The 17,451-nt window shown below is 36.3% G+C and overlaps 1 protein-coding gene across 10 annotated transcripts in view; it reads left to right on the plus strand.

Annotated features, from left to right (window-relative positions):
• DCAF6 (DDB1 and CUL4 associated factor 6) overlaps window positions 1-17,451 on the plus strand; it is a 77,378-nt gene that overhangs the window by 24,294 nt on the left and 35,633 nt on the right. For 6 of the 10 annotated variants that reach the window (XM_086884167.1, XM_086884169.1, XM_086884168.1 and 3 more), the window contains exons 4-10: window positions 1,817-2,002; window positions 5,392-5,505; window positions 6,557-6,692; window positions 8,476-8,690; window positions 10,453-10,546; window positions 11,828-11,947; window positions 12,178-12,423. In XM_086884167.1, coding sequence (XP_086740293.1) covers window positions 1,817-2,002; window positions 5,392-5,505; window positions 6,557-6,692; window positions 8,476-8,690; window positions 10,453-10,546; window positions 11,828-11,947; window positions 12,178-12,423 — 1,111 coding nt within the window. Of the gene's footprint in view, window positions 1-1,816; window positions 2,003-5,391; window positions 5,506-6,556; window positions 6,693-8,475; window positions 8,691-10,452; window positions 10,547-11,827; window positions 11,948-12,177; window positions 12,424-17,210; window positions 17,379-17,451 lie in introns of all 10 variants that reach the window. The other 4 variants (XM_086884170.1, XM_086884164.1, XM_086884165.1 and 1 more) reach the window with 1 other exon arrangement.

The following is a 17,451-nucleotide window of genomic DNA, read 5'->3' on the forward strand; positions in this document are numbered from 1 at the left end:
TTTTGCTGGAAAAATGGTGGTGCTTTGGAGTGTTGCCTGTGCCTTTTGCTTACCTCCCCAATTAAGCTTCCAGACTTCATCTCTTCCTTTCAATTGGTGGTGTCAGGCTGACAAAGTTCAGGTCAGTATCACTAGATAGGGTTTCTCTTGGGCTGGGAGTCCCGCTGGAAAAGTGGTATCTGAGAGGGCTGTGGAGTGGGTAACAGATATATTCCAAAGTGAGTGTTGGTGTAGTGACTTGCAGAGTAAGAATTTTTCATGCATATAAAGGATGTTTGGTGTTTTTTATTGTGCAGAGATTATTTTAATATCCCACTATGGTATAGTTGCTCATTATAGCATTTTTACATTAAAATATTTTAATACTTTAAAAGGTGCTGCAATTTAAGCTTTATGCTTTCATGGGACAATTTTTTCCCCCCCGTTGTGTACTACTTCTCAGCTTAAGCCTAATGAGGAATATGGGAGATGTTTTGTTTTCTTTTTTTATTTTTCACAGTTAGCTGAGTTATTTTTTGTAACAGCAGAGGAGAAGATGATTTTTCAATTTTTTTTCCTAATATATGCAAATGCAATTATAAAACAGCAGGTACCAGCAAGAAGACTCAATAATCAGTGTTATTCTTGAAATGTACTAGAGAGGTGATTTTTAATGAGTGTTACAATTGTATTAGCTTATTTGCTCTTGCTTGAGTAAGAGAATCAGTACAGGAAAAGAGAGCAAATTGGTATCAGAACTGTGCTGTAATTCTGTCATCTTGACAAAATCCTTTTCACCATATTTTCTGTTATTATCTCGGTAAAGTAGCAAAAATAGACTTCAGCCATCAATATTTTGTATCTTTCAGAATATGCAGGTTCACTGTTAAACTTTTTTAGTGGGAATTATTTAAAAGGTGTGAAATAGCACTTCTGAACTTAGGCATGAGCTGCTACTGACAGAGAAACTTCATTAGCAAAACACTTCCTTTGATTAAGTTAATTGACTGGAAATTTAGAAGTAATTTTCATACTGTAAACAACCTGGTAAGTATTTTTTTCCTAATGGGACTGGTGAAAATCTAGTTTGGTTCAAGTGCTGTAGATGGGGGGAAATAAGAATATAACGTTCACTTGTTCACAGGAGGAAAGCATATGGAGGTTTTTTCAGTTTTGGTAAACTAAGTGTGTGAGGAAGGATAGAGTCACCACAAAGTGTTTAAAATCATCTGTGATGGTGAAGTAAATCATATATTTCTCTATTTTACTGTAGATGAATGAGATCCCAAGTCAAGTCCTGGATTATTGCCCTGTATAATCAAGTTCTTAAATGTTTATTTATTTTTGGCTTGCTTCAAAACATCTTCCTTGTAAGCTTCAGCTCTCCTTTTCAGAGTTTCAGAGTAGCATCAGTTTTAAAAGTCTATATATTGGCTTGGATTACAGTGCCTTATTCTTCTTGACTTACAATATCCCAGATCTTCTAAGTCTCTCCATACTGATGTGCAGGTGGCTGCACCATCACGCTGACTGATGTTTCACTTTGAGAAACCTGATGTGCTGTGTAACCAGCATTGCAAAAACAAAGGTGGCAGCTGCATTCCAGCCCTTGCATTTTGCAGAATGCTTTGTGCAAGTGCCTGAGCAAATTTCTCTTATAGAACCATGTTGTCTGTAGAAGAAATTTGTAAAAGCAGCTTCTCTCTTCTGTTGTATTGAGCTGTAGGTCCCTGGCAGCCTGTGCATAACTGGTATTTCACAGTCTGAATTTTTACCATTTTTATTGATTGGAAAACACTGACCTGCTGCAGCCTTCTTTTTTTCCTTTGTTCTTTAGGTTCTCACAACGATTCGCTCAGGACACAGGGCCAATATTTTCAGTGCAAAGTTCTTACCGTGCACCAATGACAAACAGATTGTTTCTTGTTCTGGAGATGGAGTCATTTTCTACACAAATGTTGAACAGGATGCAGAGACCAACAGGCAATGCCAGTACACCTGCCACTATGGGACTACCTACGAGGTACCTCATGAAGTATATCATAATTTTAATATGGGTAAAATACGTATTTTATTGTATTATTGCCCAAGATTTTAACCAGACTGCTGAAAACTTTGTTTCAGTGCAGTGAGAGTTACAGAACTTTTCAAGTTGCTTTTTTTCCATTTAAAAAATAGGCTTGAACAGAGAAATGTGCTGTCTAAATTGAACATAGAACTTTGCAAAAACTGATACTGTTAAGACCACTTTGCAAATATTAATTACCTTCACTAAAGGAAGTTCTGTAGAGCAAAGCAGATTTAAATTGAGCTTTGAATTTCTTCCTGAAGTGGGCCGGAGGTGGGGGAAGTGACTGTTTTACATTTTAATTCTTACTCTTCCCCACCCTGCCCCTCCCCTCTTCCCTGAACTTTTCAGCAGTTTCATGCCTTTTTCACGAAATGCTTAGTTCAGCATGTGTGAACAACTTAATCTGAAAAATGTGTTTACAGTTATAGATAATTTTTCTGTTGTGAATTCTGATTAACTCTTTAGGTGTAAATTTAGCCACAGTGTTTTCAGTCCTTCGTTGGAAATTTTGTTCATATAAATTAGGCAAGCGTGGAAGCAAAGTAAGTTAGGAAGAAAATAAGATTTTTTGTTCTATCTGCTTCTTTTAAGTAACAGCGAAAGCTGCTGCTTGCAAAACTTACTGTACTTAAAATAGAGAAAATTGAATTTTTTTTTCCTCTGGTTATAAATGTTCCTGTTTTTTTCACTATTTGTTTGTTGGGGCTTTTTTAACACTACTGCAGTACACACACAGGGGAAAAATTCCCAAATCCAGTTTTTTTTAATCTATTCAGGTCAGATCTCATAGCAAGCTTTTAGATCACTTTTCTTTGCATGTTAAATGAACAAAATCTTTAAAAACTTCTCATAAAAAGAATTGGAGTGTATGAAAAAAAGAAAGTGGCTGAAGTACTGCCAGAGTTAATTTTTGTTCCTGTAGTGCAAGTGTCCTTATGGTTGTAATTACACCAATTACATTTCCCTTCTGTATTTCACAGTTAAAATGGTCTAATTGGGGATGATTTTTATTCAGCAATAATGTTAACAAGAGGGCATTATTGTTGTTTTAAATGACAGGTGTGTGATACAGTTTTGGTTGCTTTTGCTGCTTTTAGACACTGTTAATGGAAGGAATTTCAAAACCTATGTATGACATTGGCTGTTTTAACAACTCTGTCTCATTATGAAGTTATTTTTCTTACCCTGTTTTGCACTGGAGTTGGGGTTCCTGGAGTGGGAAGAAAATTTCTAAATATTGTGATGTTACTGCCCAGCTGTATGTAAGGACATCATCATGTTAAATATAGAACTTTGACTCACTGGGTTCTCTAAATAACAAAAGCTAAAAGCTGCCCCTGAGGTACCAATTCTAAATTTGAATGTGGTTTGGATTTATACAGCTCTTGGAGTTTGTGGCAGTTCAAGACACTGCAAAAACATCAAACAGAGGAACATGGAAATTGGTGTAGATTGTTGTAAACTGTACAATTGTTTACAAAACTACAATTGTAATTGTACAATTGTTCTTAGTTCTGAGTGAGAATAGAATAAGTAGAGGGAGAGGCTCTTGAGACACATTTCTGAAGAATTTATTACTTGTACAAGGCCTTGACAAGTTTTTTTTTCCAGCCAAATCTTTTCTTTATTGCCCTTTATTGCCCTGTGAATTACATTTCAGAAAGATAATGCACTTTTATGGACACCTCTTACTTTCTTGTTTTAAATGCAGTAAAATGATCATATAGCTATATACACTTTTAAAGTCAAGTAGCAAACACATTTTTAGTTAGTAAAAAAACAATTCTTCATATATATGTATATGTATAATGTGTACTTTTTGAGCATAAGTGTAGTAATATTGACTCAATTATTGGAGTGTGCACTTCTCCATTTCTCTGGTTTACTGCTTATAAAGTACTTAGGCTGTTTGTGAACACTACACATAAAAGTTGCCATGTGCAAGTTATATTGCATGTATGAGGTGAAATAGCATCAGTGTGAACAAAAATAAAATACAGCTACTAGAAATGAGCTTTCCATGTTCAGCAACGTTATTGGAGCAAAATGTTTTCACTGAAAGCTCTGCTAAATGCTGGAAGAATTTAGTGGATTGAAGAACAATTACTAACTTTTATAACTACACAAATAAAGTTAATCCGAACAAAATATGTAGTGAAAAACAGTCTTTTCAATATGTTATACTGATATATTGAGGAATAGTGGTCATAGCTCAGAAGTTATTGTTCTATTGGTATTCAAACCTTGGCTTTGTTCTGCAAGTTAAACTTCTTATCTGTAACAACAAGCACTGTCTCAGTTATTCTGCTGAGCCTTACAAGAGAGGCTGAAGCCTTCAGCGGTTACCTTTGTAACCCCACTTCAGGCAGAGAGATTTGCAGATATCCATAAGTTACTTTTATTAAAAATTTTGAGAAGTGGGGGTGATAAATCATCTCATTTAAAATGTTAAAGAATCACTCATGCTCTGTGTTCAATGAATGTATTACAGTATAAACCATTGGTGTTGCTTTATAAATTTCTACTGATAGTAGCAGGAGTGTAGGAAAAGGAAAACACTGCCATAACATTCTCTATTTTCTGTTTTAAGAGACTGACTGCAAATAAACTGACATTTCCTGTGCATTCATTGACCTGTGCTGTTCAGGTCATATTTAACATTGTGGTCATTTGCCTTTTTATTTTGTCTTGAGGAGGCTTTGAGTGAAGCCATTCATGTGAACCTCCATCAGAGCTGTCCCTAGCTGAGAAGGGCTGAGCTTAGGAAAATGGTTCAGTACAGTGCTCTCTTAAAAAAAATTTAAAAATAAAAAAAAATCAGTGAGGAGGTAGCTTGGTAACAGCCTTTAATGCAGACTTGCTGCAGGGAACTACCTAGGATGCAAAGGAATAGCCCAATGGGAATAAAATCCATTTAGTATTTTCAAGGCATTCAGACTTCTGAAGACTTTGTTTGTAATTGTAATTGTAATCCTATTACTTGATAGAGCATAAACTGAACTTTTGTTGAATTTTTGTAGCAAACTGATAAGTTATCTGAAAAATGATTGCAGTAAATGTAAGTTGTGTATTAAAAGATCATAGAAACAACTGTAAGCCTTGACCTATGGATATTTAATCTTATGTGACATTTAAAAGTTTCCTTTGACTTTGACAGTTCAAACCTTTTCTTGAAAATGAAGAAACATCATCAGTTTTTCAGTTTTTCTCATTACTTCACTGGAAAGCTTGATTTGAGTCTTAGTTGCCTTGCTGCTGCTCCAAATATTGGTGTTTTTGTTTTTAAATTAGTGCTATTTCTAGAGGTATTAATAATCCTATTCTTTCTTTCTTTTGAGCAGATTATGACAGTACCAAATGATCCCTACACTTTCCTCTCTTGTGGTGAGGATGGCACCGTGAGATGGTTTGATACTCGCATCAAAACAAGTTGCACAAAGGAAGATTGTAAAGATGTAAGAATGAAACCTTTTAATAAAGATTACTTTAGTAATAATAATAATAAGTAAAATAGTAATAATAATATTTTAATAAAAATTACTTAAATGTGTAATCACACAAACACATATGAATTCTGGTAAAGCTTTTACAAATAATGCATTTCAGGGTCATTGGTGGAGATGACAGTATATGTTTCCCAAGAAAAAACAAAAGTGTGGGGAGCCTTTTTTTATTTTTCTTTTTTAGCTTTAATTATCTCCTTTGTCATTTTTTATTTATGAGCTTTGGTGTGAGGCTTCAGATATGGTAGAAAAGATTGTCTGTTGAAACTGAATCTCTTAGTCTGGTTTACACTAATAATGTAGAGTGCAAAACTGGAGGCAAAAAATGAGCTGTGAGAATCACCTGCAGCTTTGTGTCTCTCTGTAAGAAAAAATTTAGTCATGAATTATGTTAGATTACAGGTATTACCAGTGTCCACTGTGTTTGAATTTTAGAAACAATTTTATTTTTAATTGGAACAAAACTGCTGAAGTATGTATTGCTAGTCTTTATTAATTTTGTTCAACTTTGTGCACATTTACTGGTTCTAGGGGTTTCTTTCATTTTTTTTTCCCTCTACCCAGTTATCTGACTGATGGAACCTATTCTGATCCTTTAATTGATTTAAACTGTTTCTGCATATTTAGTACTCTTCCACCTCCACAGTTACTGTGTTTCAAAAGAAAATCCAAGGTGCAAGGTAGTTAGTAAATCCGTAGTTTTTAGTTTATAAATTTTAAATGTTTCTGTGTTTCTGTTTTGGTTAGGTTTCTTTTTCAGTTGTCATGGTGCCAGTTTTCTTCCTCTGATAGTTTTCCTTCCATGCAGTGGCTTTTCTAATAACACATTTATACATCTTCACAGGCCAGACCAATTTTCTCAAAATCTCCTTGACTAAGGGAGGGGCCTGTGTAGTGAAACAAAAAACCAAAACAAAATAAAAACAAACAAACAAAACATCAACAAAATTATACCTCAGATGTTCAGAGCTTTATTTCAATGCTGCATTTTTGTGTGTTCCAGGATATTTTAATAAACTGTCGTCGTGCTGCCACCTCTGTTGCTATCTGTCCACCCATCCCCTATTACCTGGCTGTGGGCTGTTCTGACAGCTCAGTGAGGATCTATGACAGGAGAATGCTTGGCACAAGGGCAACAGGTAGGAACCACACTGTGCAACAAGCATTTCTACCCACTGGCAGCGCCAGATTCTGGTTATTTTCAAAGTGGGTGGTGAATGACTCAAGTGTAACCCTGCAGAAGTGTAGCTACCTTCTCTGGGAGCTATGGTTGGTAATAATAAAGTCATTTCACTCTAATATTTGCTAATGCAGAAATCTTCAAAGAAGTAAGCCTAATCTCTTCATGTATCTGAGAATGCATTGTGTACTGAATGCAGAAAATGACATTTTGTAATGTCTCTTCTTTTGTCTTGAATCGTGTGATTCCAGAATTCCAAAAAGCCAGGAATTGCAGCCTCCAGTGGTCCACCTGAATTTTAATTAAATTCTTGTCTTGTACTCTACCATCCTGGAGCTTGATTGCTTCTTTTGGGAGGAGATCTTATGAACTCCATAATATCCTGAACTGTGCTTGCCTTTGCAGTAGTTATTGCTGTTAACACAGTTTCACTGAAAAGCTGCAAATTCCTCAGGTGAAAGCTGGTATGCTTCAGATGCTTACCTCAGGATTTTATTGAAAAATTTCAGGTGCACAGAAATGTGTTATGTCACTTTCACATAGCTCTTGGTTATAATGTATGATCAGTGGACACACAGGAGTTAATAATACAGCTGTGACATTCATGTTGATAAGCAGTGGCACAAAATCTGTCATTTTGTGTAGCATTTTCCTGTTGATGACTGTGGTGAAGGAGAAAGGGAACAGTAAAGATTGCTAAACATAAAAATATCCCTCTCATCAGGTTGACAATCTATAGGAGCTCTCCCTTTCATCACAGTGGTCAGCAAAGTCCTGTGAGAAGTGCCTGGGAACAGGTTCTGGGGGTTGATTAAAATGTCCTCTGTGTGTGTGCTCTAGTATTGTACAGTACAGCAATAACATGAATTTGGCCTGGAAAGCCAAAGAGAGAAAAATCAAGATTTTGAAGACTGGTTTCTAAAAAAAATATTGGTGTAGTGTTCCTTTGCTTGTTTGGGGTTGTGTGGAGTTGTTGTTTTTTGTTTTTTTTAAGAGGTCAACTATTCCATGTCCAGTGAGCAGACTTGATTTTCATGTAATCATTTCTGCCGTGTAGCTGACAGTTACATGTCAAATTAAGAGGTTTTGGAACAGTCCATTTTTCTCAGTGTTAGAGCTTCTTATAGGTAACTTTTATCTCTTCACAAGCTTGTAATTCTAGAATTTCAGATGGTTTTAGTATTTGGATTGGAAATGAGTGATCAGGAAAGCATGTTAGGTCCAATGTCATGTATAGTTCTGCAGTTTCAAAGTGACAGTGTTATTCTGTTTTGAAGAAAAATTAGTATTTAAAAAAAAAAATTGAGTAGAAAAGAGATGTCCAGTGTAAATTTTTGAAGCTTAATGTAAGGAATTCCTTTCTAATTTGTGTGTAGATATAGATTTGCATTATTTTTTTGTGGTTTTTGGTTCTTAAATTTCCATTTGTACCACATTTGACAAATAGCTTCCTATACAACACAATATGGTGGATATGTGAGACATTAATATATCTGTGTGAGTGTTTTCATCTTTTATTTTTTTGTAATGTACATAGCATTTGTAACCAAAAATAATGACTGTAAAATCTGATATATCATTCTTCAGATCAAAATTATTGCAGAAACTAGAGGATACGTATCTTTTCCCTGATTATCTTTTGTTGGATGCCAAATTAGGGGTTTATTGAAGCTGTTGAAAATTTACAATAATAAACATGTAATTATTTTCTTCTCTTTTTCCCCACTCTTTTTTAAATAAAGGGAATTATGCTGGCAGGGGCACTGTTGGAATGGTGGCACGTTTTGTTCCTCCTCATCTCAACAACAAGTCCTGCAGGGTAACATCCCTGTGTTACAGTGAAGATGGCCAAGAGATCCTTGTGAGCTACTCCTCAGATTACATTTACTTGTTTGATCCGAAGGATGACACAGCACGAGAACTTAAAGTCCCTTCTGCAGAAGAGAGAAGGGAAGAGGCAAGTGATTAAGATGCCTCCCTTTCGTGTTTGATGTTTTTTAACTTGCAGCACACAGGAAATACCATCAGTTGTGTTCCCCTTTAATCTGAAAATAATGTTGCTGGTCACAGCCTGTGTGACAAGTAGATTGGCACAAAAATGGTGTATTTTTAGTACATATTTATTTATCAATTAGTTTACAATATTTTGTCAGTCGTTTTCTTTCTCGTCTGGTTTCTCTCATAGAGATGAGAAGGCATCTGCCTGAACCTGGGGTCATAAAAGCATCAAGGGTGGCAGGTCACTCCGTGTTCTGTTACTTTTCATGCATTGGGAAGCAGATTCTTTGAAATCAAATGTTAATACTGCTTGGTAAAAATTATCATTTCATGACAGATATGAAGGAGTACAAGAGGTTTAGATCAAGGAGGTGAGCCTCTGTTACTGAGCAGTATTAAAATTTTTCAAAACTCAAGCAGTTGTTAATTATCAGCTCACTTACAGTGATGCTGACCCTTCCAGTCTAAATTTTCTGATCAACATTAAAAAAATGCCTTTAACTACAGTGAAGTTGTTTCTGTCTCTCCCTGCACTCTCCCAACCATCCACTGCTTTTTTCTTCTGGTGTTTTGCTCACCCTTTCACAAACACTGTATCCCACGTTCCTAATTTTTAATCTGAGGCCAGAGGGGAGTTCTCAATAAGCTGTCAGCATCCTGCTGTCCTCACCTCCAGGATCAATATGATGATAATGATGATGATGATTTCTCTTTCCTTTTTGCTGGGAGAAGTGTGATGTTCACATTTCCTTCCTCTTTTCAAATCTGTTTGGAACTATTTTGAAAGGTTTTCCAACACATTTTACGTGATGTGTTTTCTTAGTCAGGAATGCAGTCAGAAATTAAATTAAATTAAATTAAATTTAAGGAATTGAATGCTTATTCTTTGTCCTTGTTATCCCTAAAGCATTGTTGCTTGGGTATTTTTATTTCAGCCTGTTGTAAAGTTGTACTCTTAAAGAGTAGAAGAAATGTAAAGACTTTTTCCTAAACCTGCTTGAGGAATCATGAAATTAAAACTTTGATATGCTTTCACCACAAGGCATTTAGCTTAAAATTGTCAGCACAGTTTCTGGGTTGGTTGGTTGGGTTTTTTTTGTTTGGTTTCTTTGTTTTTGTTAAGGCCAGAGATACCAGCCACAATACAATTGACTTCAAACCTACCTTTCTAAGTGAGCAAAGCACTCCCTGTTCCTCTTGAAGTTGATGAAAGTAATTTCACCACCCATTTAATGATTGTTTTATATTTCAAACTGCAAAAAAAGTGTTATGAGAACTAAAAACTTCTTTTTTACTGATTTTTTTTTCCCCTTTGCTTAATTACAAGTCCACATTTTGTTAAACTGAAACTCCCATATAGTTTTTAATGTGAAGAGGTAAATATTTCTGCAGAATTCAGGCTGAATTTAAGAAGACCTTAGTAATTATTTGTCACTATAGAAAGATTCAATTAACATGATGAAGTTAGTTTAAAATAAAAGCTGCATTAGTTCTGGGAGTCATTTATTTAGGCTGTTGAAGCTAAAACTCATGTATTTTGTTGAGAAGTGTTGTGCTTATTCATGTTTAACCTGAACATAAGGCTGACATTCTGTGTTTTGGTGACAGATACGAATTTAGGTGTCTTAAGAAAATTGAGATTTATATTTAGGTTTAGAATCCTGTACTGTAGAACATAAATAGCTGTGTGATGCTTTTTTTCTCTTTTTCCTCTCCCCCAGTTACGTCAGCCTCCCGTTAAACGTCTGCGGCTCAGAGGGGATTGGTCAGATACTGGGCCAAGAGCAAGGCCTGAGAGTGAGAGAGAGAGAGATGGTAAAAGCATTTGCATTTGAAGGGGGGTTGTTGTCTTTGCTGCTGTGTTTTGTTGGGGTTTTATTTTCCAGTTTTTCTGAAGTATTCCCTAAATACATGCTTCAGATTGTCCTTGTTTCAGTGATCAGCCAAGCCTTCAGATGGTTTTCTAGAGTTAAGTGCAGAGCTGCTACTGTACAATGATTTTTAAAATTGAAAATGTTGAAAATATTCTTACCAGGAAAATTGAATTGTTTCAATTAGGCTGATGTAAGTAGAGTTTTTTTTCATTGTCGTTGTTCAGGGACTAACACCAGCACTTATTTCTTTCCTTTGTAGTCACACCTCACATGCAATCACAATTAGAAATGAAATGCTCTTTAATGGTTACATTAGGGGACTTGAACTCAAAGCAATAGGATTCTAATATTATAGTTTTTGTTTTTATAATGACATTTAGTAACACAGGGTGGCTAATTTTTATGCTTATATTTTCATGTTTATGATATATTACTCGTTTGCTTGAGATTTTAGTAAATAAAGCATTTCCAAAGCTATGCTTGGGTATCAAAAATTGGGATACCAGAGGGCAGAGCATTTTTTGTCACTCAATTTTCATCTAATAATATGTTTCTGTTTAAATCTAACTAGCTGTGGGGTTCCAAGTATTTGACTCTAGTTCCCTTAAATCTTCCTCCTTTGTCTGTCTACAGTCTCCCTTTCCAGATTTCCTGTGCTGTTCTCATTTTTCTGCTTCCCCAAACTACAGCAGAAGTGTCTAGGATTCTGTACCTGACACAGACAGTAGGAGATGCTGTTTAGGGAGAGAACATGAACCTGTCCTCTTACCTTAGCCTGTCTTTTTGCTCCTCCAGTATTTGGAATTACTGGATTAGAAACATTGGGGGGTGTGATCCCACCTGCTCCTTTACAATCTGCATGTGGTTCTGTTGCCTGTGGGCTTCTGAAATCCCTTTTTTGAACCAGTTGATAATATTTCCTATGGCATCATTAACCACTTGTTAATGTTTTCTTTGGCTGTTGCAATTCCATTTTTTGTGTTTGAAGGTCAGAGCTCCTCTGCTTGAGGTACGGGAGGGGAATGAGGGATCCCAGCAGAGGGTCAGAGACCTGTACTGTGGAAATAAGGATAGGCAGGGGCATTGGGAGCAGGCTGAAGAGAACTATTTCTTGTGGCAGAAGGGGGTTAGGGGTGGTCTCCATTCCTGGTAGAAATGATGGGGGGAAAGGTACTTTTTTGGTAAACCTGTAGATAAAACTTCAGCATCATTTGTTCTACAGGGGAGCAGAGTCCCAATGTCTCTCTGATGCAGAGGATGTCAGACATGCTGTCAAGGTGGTTTGAAGAAGCCAGTGAAGTTGCACAGAGCAACCGAGGACGAGGAAGATCACGGTCCAGAGGTGATTTCCTTCTTTTAAACAATGATTACAACAGAAATTGTGCTTATAGTGAATGTTCAGGCTTACAGTATCAGCCTTTCCTAGGTGTAAACAAAATCGTAGTGCACTGAAGCTGAACTGAAATGAGCACTTTTTTTTATAAAAATGGTAGTGCAAAGGGATCTTTAGAGGCAGAGTAAGTTTACTTTTGAGCTCTTTTTCTTGCTTTTTTGTTCTATTTTTAATCAAAGGTGGGACTAATCGGACAGATGCTCCTGCTACTAATAACATGGCACCTAGTAGAGAATCAGAAACTGCAATGGAAGTAGATGGTTCTGAACAGCTTCCATCATCTTCCTCTTCTACCATGTCAGCTCAAGCTCCTTCAACATCAACTTCGACAGAAAGTCCCCCTTCAACTTCATTACTGTCCTCTCCTGATAATGAACAAAGGCCTTCCTTAGGGGCCTCAACTCAGCCTGTGCTGCATCAGTCTGGTGAGAAGAAATCCATCTTGTCATTGTTTATGAAAAATAAGAAACAATTCTCTTTTAGGATATTTTGAGTAATTGATCTCCATCTGTTTTCTGCCTTGCACATCCTTAATGAGACTTAGGTGTTTTATAGTTACCAAGTGCTTGCCGCTGTGGTTTAAAGAAAAAGTAAAACCATCAAATCTATACCTTTGTCTGAAAAAGAAATTTCCAAGGGGATCACCAGTATTGTCTTTTGAAGTAGAAACCTTTTTCTTTTTTCTTTTTTTTCTTTTTTTTTTCTTTCTAAATTTACTGTAGTCTTAATGGAGTGTAGTAACATCCTGCCCTCTTCCACTGGGATTTGGCTGTAGCAGCATCAGTGCAATGAAGAGTCAACAGTGTTGGGTTTCAGCTTCTCAAAAGTATTTGTATAAACAAGGCTCACCTGGCATGATATTCCATTATTAGTTAATAAATTATACCACATATTGATAGTTAAGTTTGTGTATCTTGAAGAAACTCATCTGTGTTTAATACAGACTTATATTCTTCTTCTGGGGAAAAAGAAGGAAGTATATTCTGCTGTCAGAATGTCAGAAATTAATTTAGGTAGTAAAAGATCACCTTATTATTTGACTTGACCTTTTCCATCTCAATGCCACAGCCTTAAGAGTGGCATATTTGCACAAGAGTTTATTTTCACTTTTTAAAGTGACTTTCTAGGCCTCACAGTTATAGTAGAAAGGCTGATGTGACCTGAAAGACCAACAGGTTGAGACCTTTTGTCTTCTATAGATTCTATTGTAAAAAAATCAAGCCCTCTGTCTTTTTCAGGCCTTAAATTTGATATTCTGGAGAACAGGAGGGATGGGGATTTCCCAGGGGAGAGTGTGCCATTCAATGTACTGTGGCTGCTGCAACCAAAATCTTTGGGATGGGTGAGAAATGATGAGGTACCTGGTATCTGAAAGACAGGGAAGGTAGACAAGTTGAAATTCATGAAAGGTGTCATTATTGCTTTTTAAACCTTGCAATTAGTCTGATACTTAGAGATAAACAGTGAACAGTGACAATTCACACAGGAATTCTAGAAAAGGCAAAAAAGTTTGCTTTTTTAGTCATCTGTGCTTTTTATTAGTATTGGTGTCAGATTGCCACAATCTCAAGTTTTTTTCACAATACACAAAAAGATGATTAAGTTGTCTACTCTATTTCAGTGCAACCCAATTTAGCTGCCACTCTTGATCAAAGCTGCCCCTTTGATCCAAAGGGATAGCCATCAAAGAACATGTGTTCCATTACCAAAGGTTCATTTTGATCTATTTATTTATTTTTAAAAGTATATGGTTTATTCTGTAACTTAGAGTGACCAGGATAATATCTACCATATTAAAAATAATTGCTTCAAGCTATGTCATTGCAACTTTGTGGGTTTCAAAAAGATAGTGCACCAGAGAGGATTGCTGGAGTTGTGATGCATTTTCTAGCCTTCATTTTAAGGAATCTGTGCTGACTAGAAAAATATTTTTCTCTGAATGTGCTTGAATTTCTAAGCAAAAGTTCATTCTGCTAGCATGAAGCTAAACTGTTATTTCTTAATCCAGCTCTTTTGCTGGATTAAATGCTCTAAGAGCATTTCTTCTTTCCCAGTGTTACTTTGGACTTCAGAACATATTTAGTTTTGAAAGGGATAGTGATGGTTGGTTGACAGACAATGGTTACTTTCTAATTTGCTGTATAACATTTGATAGATGCTTTGACTCAATCTAAACAGGATGTCAGATTGGCAGTTTAAAATTGTCTACAGGACTCCTGCAGGCATAAATTTAATAGTACAAGGTGTTTGCAGACCTAATAATCCTGTTTCAGAGTGCAAATGAGACACTGGAGTTACAGCAAAACAAGTTTTTGGGTGACATGGGTGAGTTCAGGGAGCAGGGGAGCTCCTGGGCAGAGGGAGCAAGTTGTGGCAGAGGGGTTGCACTGGGTTTGTGAATGAGCAGGCTGCATTGGGAATGCCCATTTTGCAGTGTTCATGTACCCTGGTAACCCATGGCTGTGCTCAGTTGTGAGATTTTATTTACTCCCAGTCTGTAGTCTATAAATCTATCTACAAACACTGCCCTCTGCATCAAGGACAGGATTCCCTGAGCTTGTTCACCTGCATTTAAAGATGAATATATCCTACTGCTTTTTTGGGGTTGACAGGAGAGGGAAAGTGCTAATAGGAATAGTTTAAATAGTGGGGCTGAGTAGGAAGCCCAGAGAGAGATGTGTTGTAAGAGGTGGTTGACTGGAGAGGCATTTTGGAAGATGGAATAAGGAAAAAAGAGGTTTTCAGCCACCATTTTGTGTAGAGTCATGGCAGACACAAGTTTGAATATTGTAGCAAAGAGTCAGAAACTGAAAAATGTGTTTTCAGGACAATGACTTCTTTAGAATCAGAGCATGAGTTCCTTACCCAGGCTTGTAAACAGCTTTCCATAAATAATTTCTACAGATTTTTGCACTGAACATGAGCACTCATGATAATCCCGAGTTTGAATACAGGATTATCACAATACCTTGCATAAGTATACAGTTCAAATTTATTGTTGGTGTGGTGTTCCAGAAAATGTATCACATGGTGAGCATTTGAGCTTCTACATCTGAGTTACTTTTAAAAATTTTAAGAGATGAGGTACCTGTTCAAAATAGAGTCACTAAACAGAAATGGTTTAGTACTGGAGCTTGTTGGCATAGGTCTCTTTAGCAGAATGTATATTCTAGAAGCTTGAACATTTAAGTTCAAGAACATTTAAGTTCAAGAACAACAAAATCAGTGCAAAAATCTCAGTAGCTTATTACTGCTGGAACATTTGAATAATTTTTTATATATCTATATAATGACAACAATTGCTGGAGATTGTCATGCTTGTCACTAAGGAAAAATACAATAAATTTATTTTCTTGCCCTGCTTGTGCCATTCTGTGGAAACCTTTAATTTTTGCATATTAATTTTAAGATGCTGATGTTTTAAACCACTATAAACACCAGGTACAACAAGCAGTAAAATATAATACAGTTTTTCTCATAAGTAAAATTCCAGATCTGCACAGGTACCATTGGGAGGGGCTTCAGGGGGGCAGTTGGCTAATTAGTACAAAGCTTAACCCTAATATGTGTTCTGATAGAAGGTAACTGCTTTTAAATTTTGAATGGAAATGTGACAATAACTGTGGTTTTTTATTTATTTCTATTTCCTCACTCCATTTGCTGGCAAAATAAACATTTGCTTAGATATTCTGGAATTTGTTAAAAAGTGTTGTCACTGAACATATCCAGGATGGCAGCTCTTACATATGGTATTGTAGTTCTTGTGACATCTTAAATTGTGGCTGTCTCTTAACTCAGTGGAACTGAATCAGCAGCAAGCACTGAAAACTGCAATTTTAGGCATCATTGAAATTCCCTTACAAGTATTCTCTTACTAAAACTGTTTGGAGTTTTTATTTCCATAAATTGTTTTGAGACATGAAAACTATTCATAGCAATACTTGATGCCATATTCCTTTTACTTTTAAATATATTATTTTTTTATAGTTTTACTTTTGTTATACCTTATCAATCATAAACTGAGAGGATGTTTTTCCCAGAAATTATATTGGACTAAGTACATTAAGCCTCCTGACCATTCAGTTGTAACTTGTCACTAACTTTCCAATTACTGGATTCTGGTTTTGAGTTTGTTTCTCTTTATACAAGAAAATTTAAGATTTTGTTTCACTGTGTGGATAATGGTTACAGAATATTAAGCTTTTGCCTGGCTGAAAGGCCCCATGGCAATTTAATGCTCTGTACTATTTCAACATTTCAGTGTGATTCAGACACTGCTATTAAAGACACAATCTGTGTTATTTAAAGAGAAGCACTTGCCACACAGCGCTTGTGTAAGTGGAGGAAATCTGCAAAGGGCATGGAAAGAATAAAAAATTGCTTGGACACCTCATTTTGTAGCAGTTTGCAAAAGTACTGGAAATCATGCTATGAACTTAACATGCCAAAATAGTTTAAACTGGCAAGTGAATAAAGACAAAATGATGAAAACAGGGAACCCTCTAAAGATGGAAGAATAATCTATTAAGAGGATGCTAGTAAGAATTGCTTATGATCCTATAAATTACTTTGTCTGTAGGACCAGTTAACAGTGATTTCAGACTCTGAATCCTCAACCACAGGGAATGTCTGAAATTAAAAATGGGTTCAAAAGAGAAGTGAATTTTTTGGTTTAGCTGTTGTTCTGCCACCTTTTTCCACAGTTACAGTTTACTTTTTTCTCTGGTTTGTTTTGATCAAAATTTACCTTCTTTTTTTCCTTTAATCATCAGGAATGTATTACATTCATTTTTAAAACTTACCTGAAGACCACAGTTGTGTAGTTTTACACCAAATATTCTCATTTATTCTCTGTGTTAGGAACATCAAAATGAATATATCTGTTGTATGCTTTGTTTTGATTTAACCAGGCTGTATCTCTTTTCCTTAAATAATTCTCTGTTTAATGATTTCATTTCTGGAGATGGGGAGGGGGTTGTATTGTGAGGCACAAATTTAAGTCCTGTGATTCATGTCTTTAGGAAGAGAAAACTGATTTCAGTATTTCTATTTTATTTCTGGATGTTAGTAAATATTTTTTTTCACTGTAATGACACCTAGTACCTGTTGCTTATCCCTTTGGTCGGTCCCCCCACCCTCCTCTCTGTTCTTCTATAGATTGCTCAATGCTTCTCTCTTTCCCCCCTTTCTCTGTCTCCCCTCTGTTTGTCAGAGTTAATGTGCCCCGAGTTAGCAATAATCCGTAGGGGCCTGCAGCGACTGAGGCTTAAGAAGGCAGAGCAGCAGAGACAGCGAGAGCTGGCTGAGGGTTCTGCACCACAGCCCTCCTCTTCTGAGCAGGCGTCCCCTAAGGGCTCCTCACAGGACCCTCAGGCAGCAGGTTGTCACTTGCCAAGGTTTCTCCAGCAGATGATGTAGCTGTAGTTTGTGCTGCTGTTGTTTGTGAGATGCTT

The sequence above is a fragment of the Cyanistes caeruleus genome, chromosome 3, assembly GCF_971803275.1.
Source record: "Cyanistes caeruleus chromosome 3, bCyaCae1.hap1.1, whole genome shotgun sequence".
NCBI classification, from domain to species: domain Eukaryota; kingdom Metazoa; phylum Chordata; class Aves; order Passeriformes; family Paridae; genus Cyanistes; species Cyanistes caeruleus.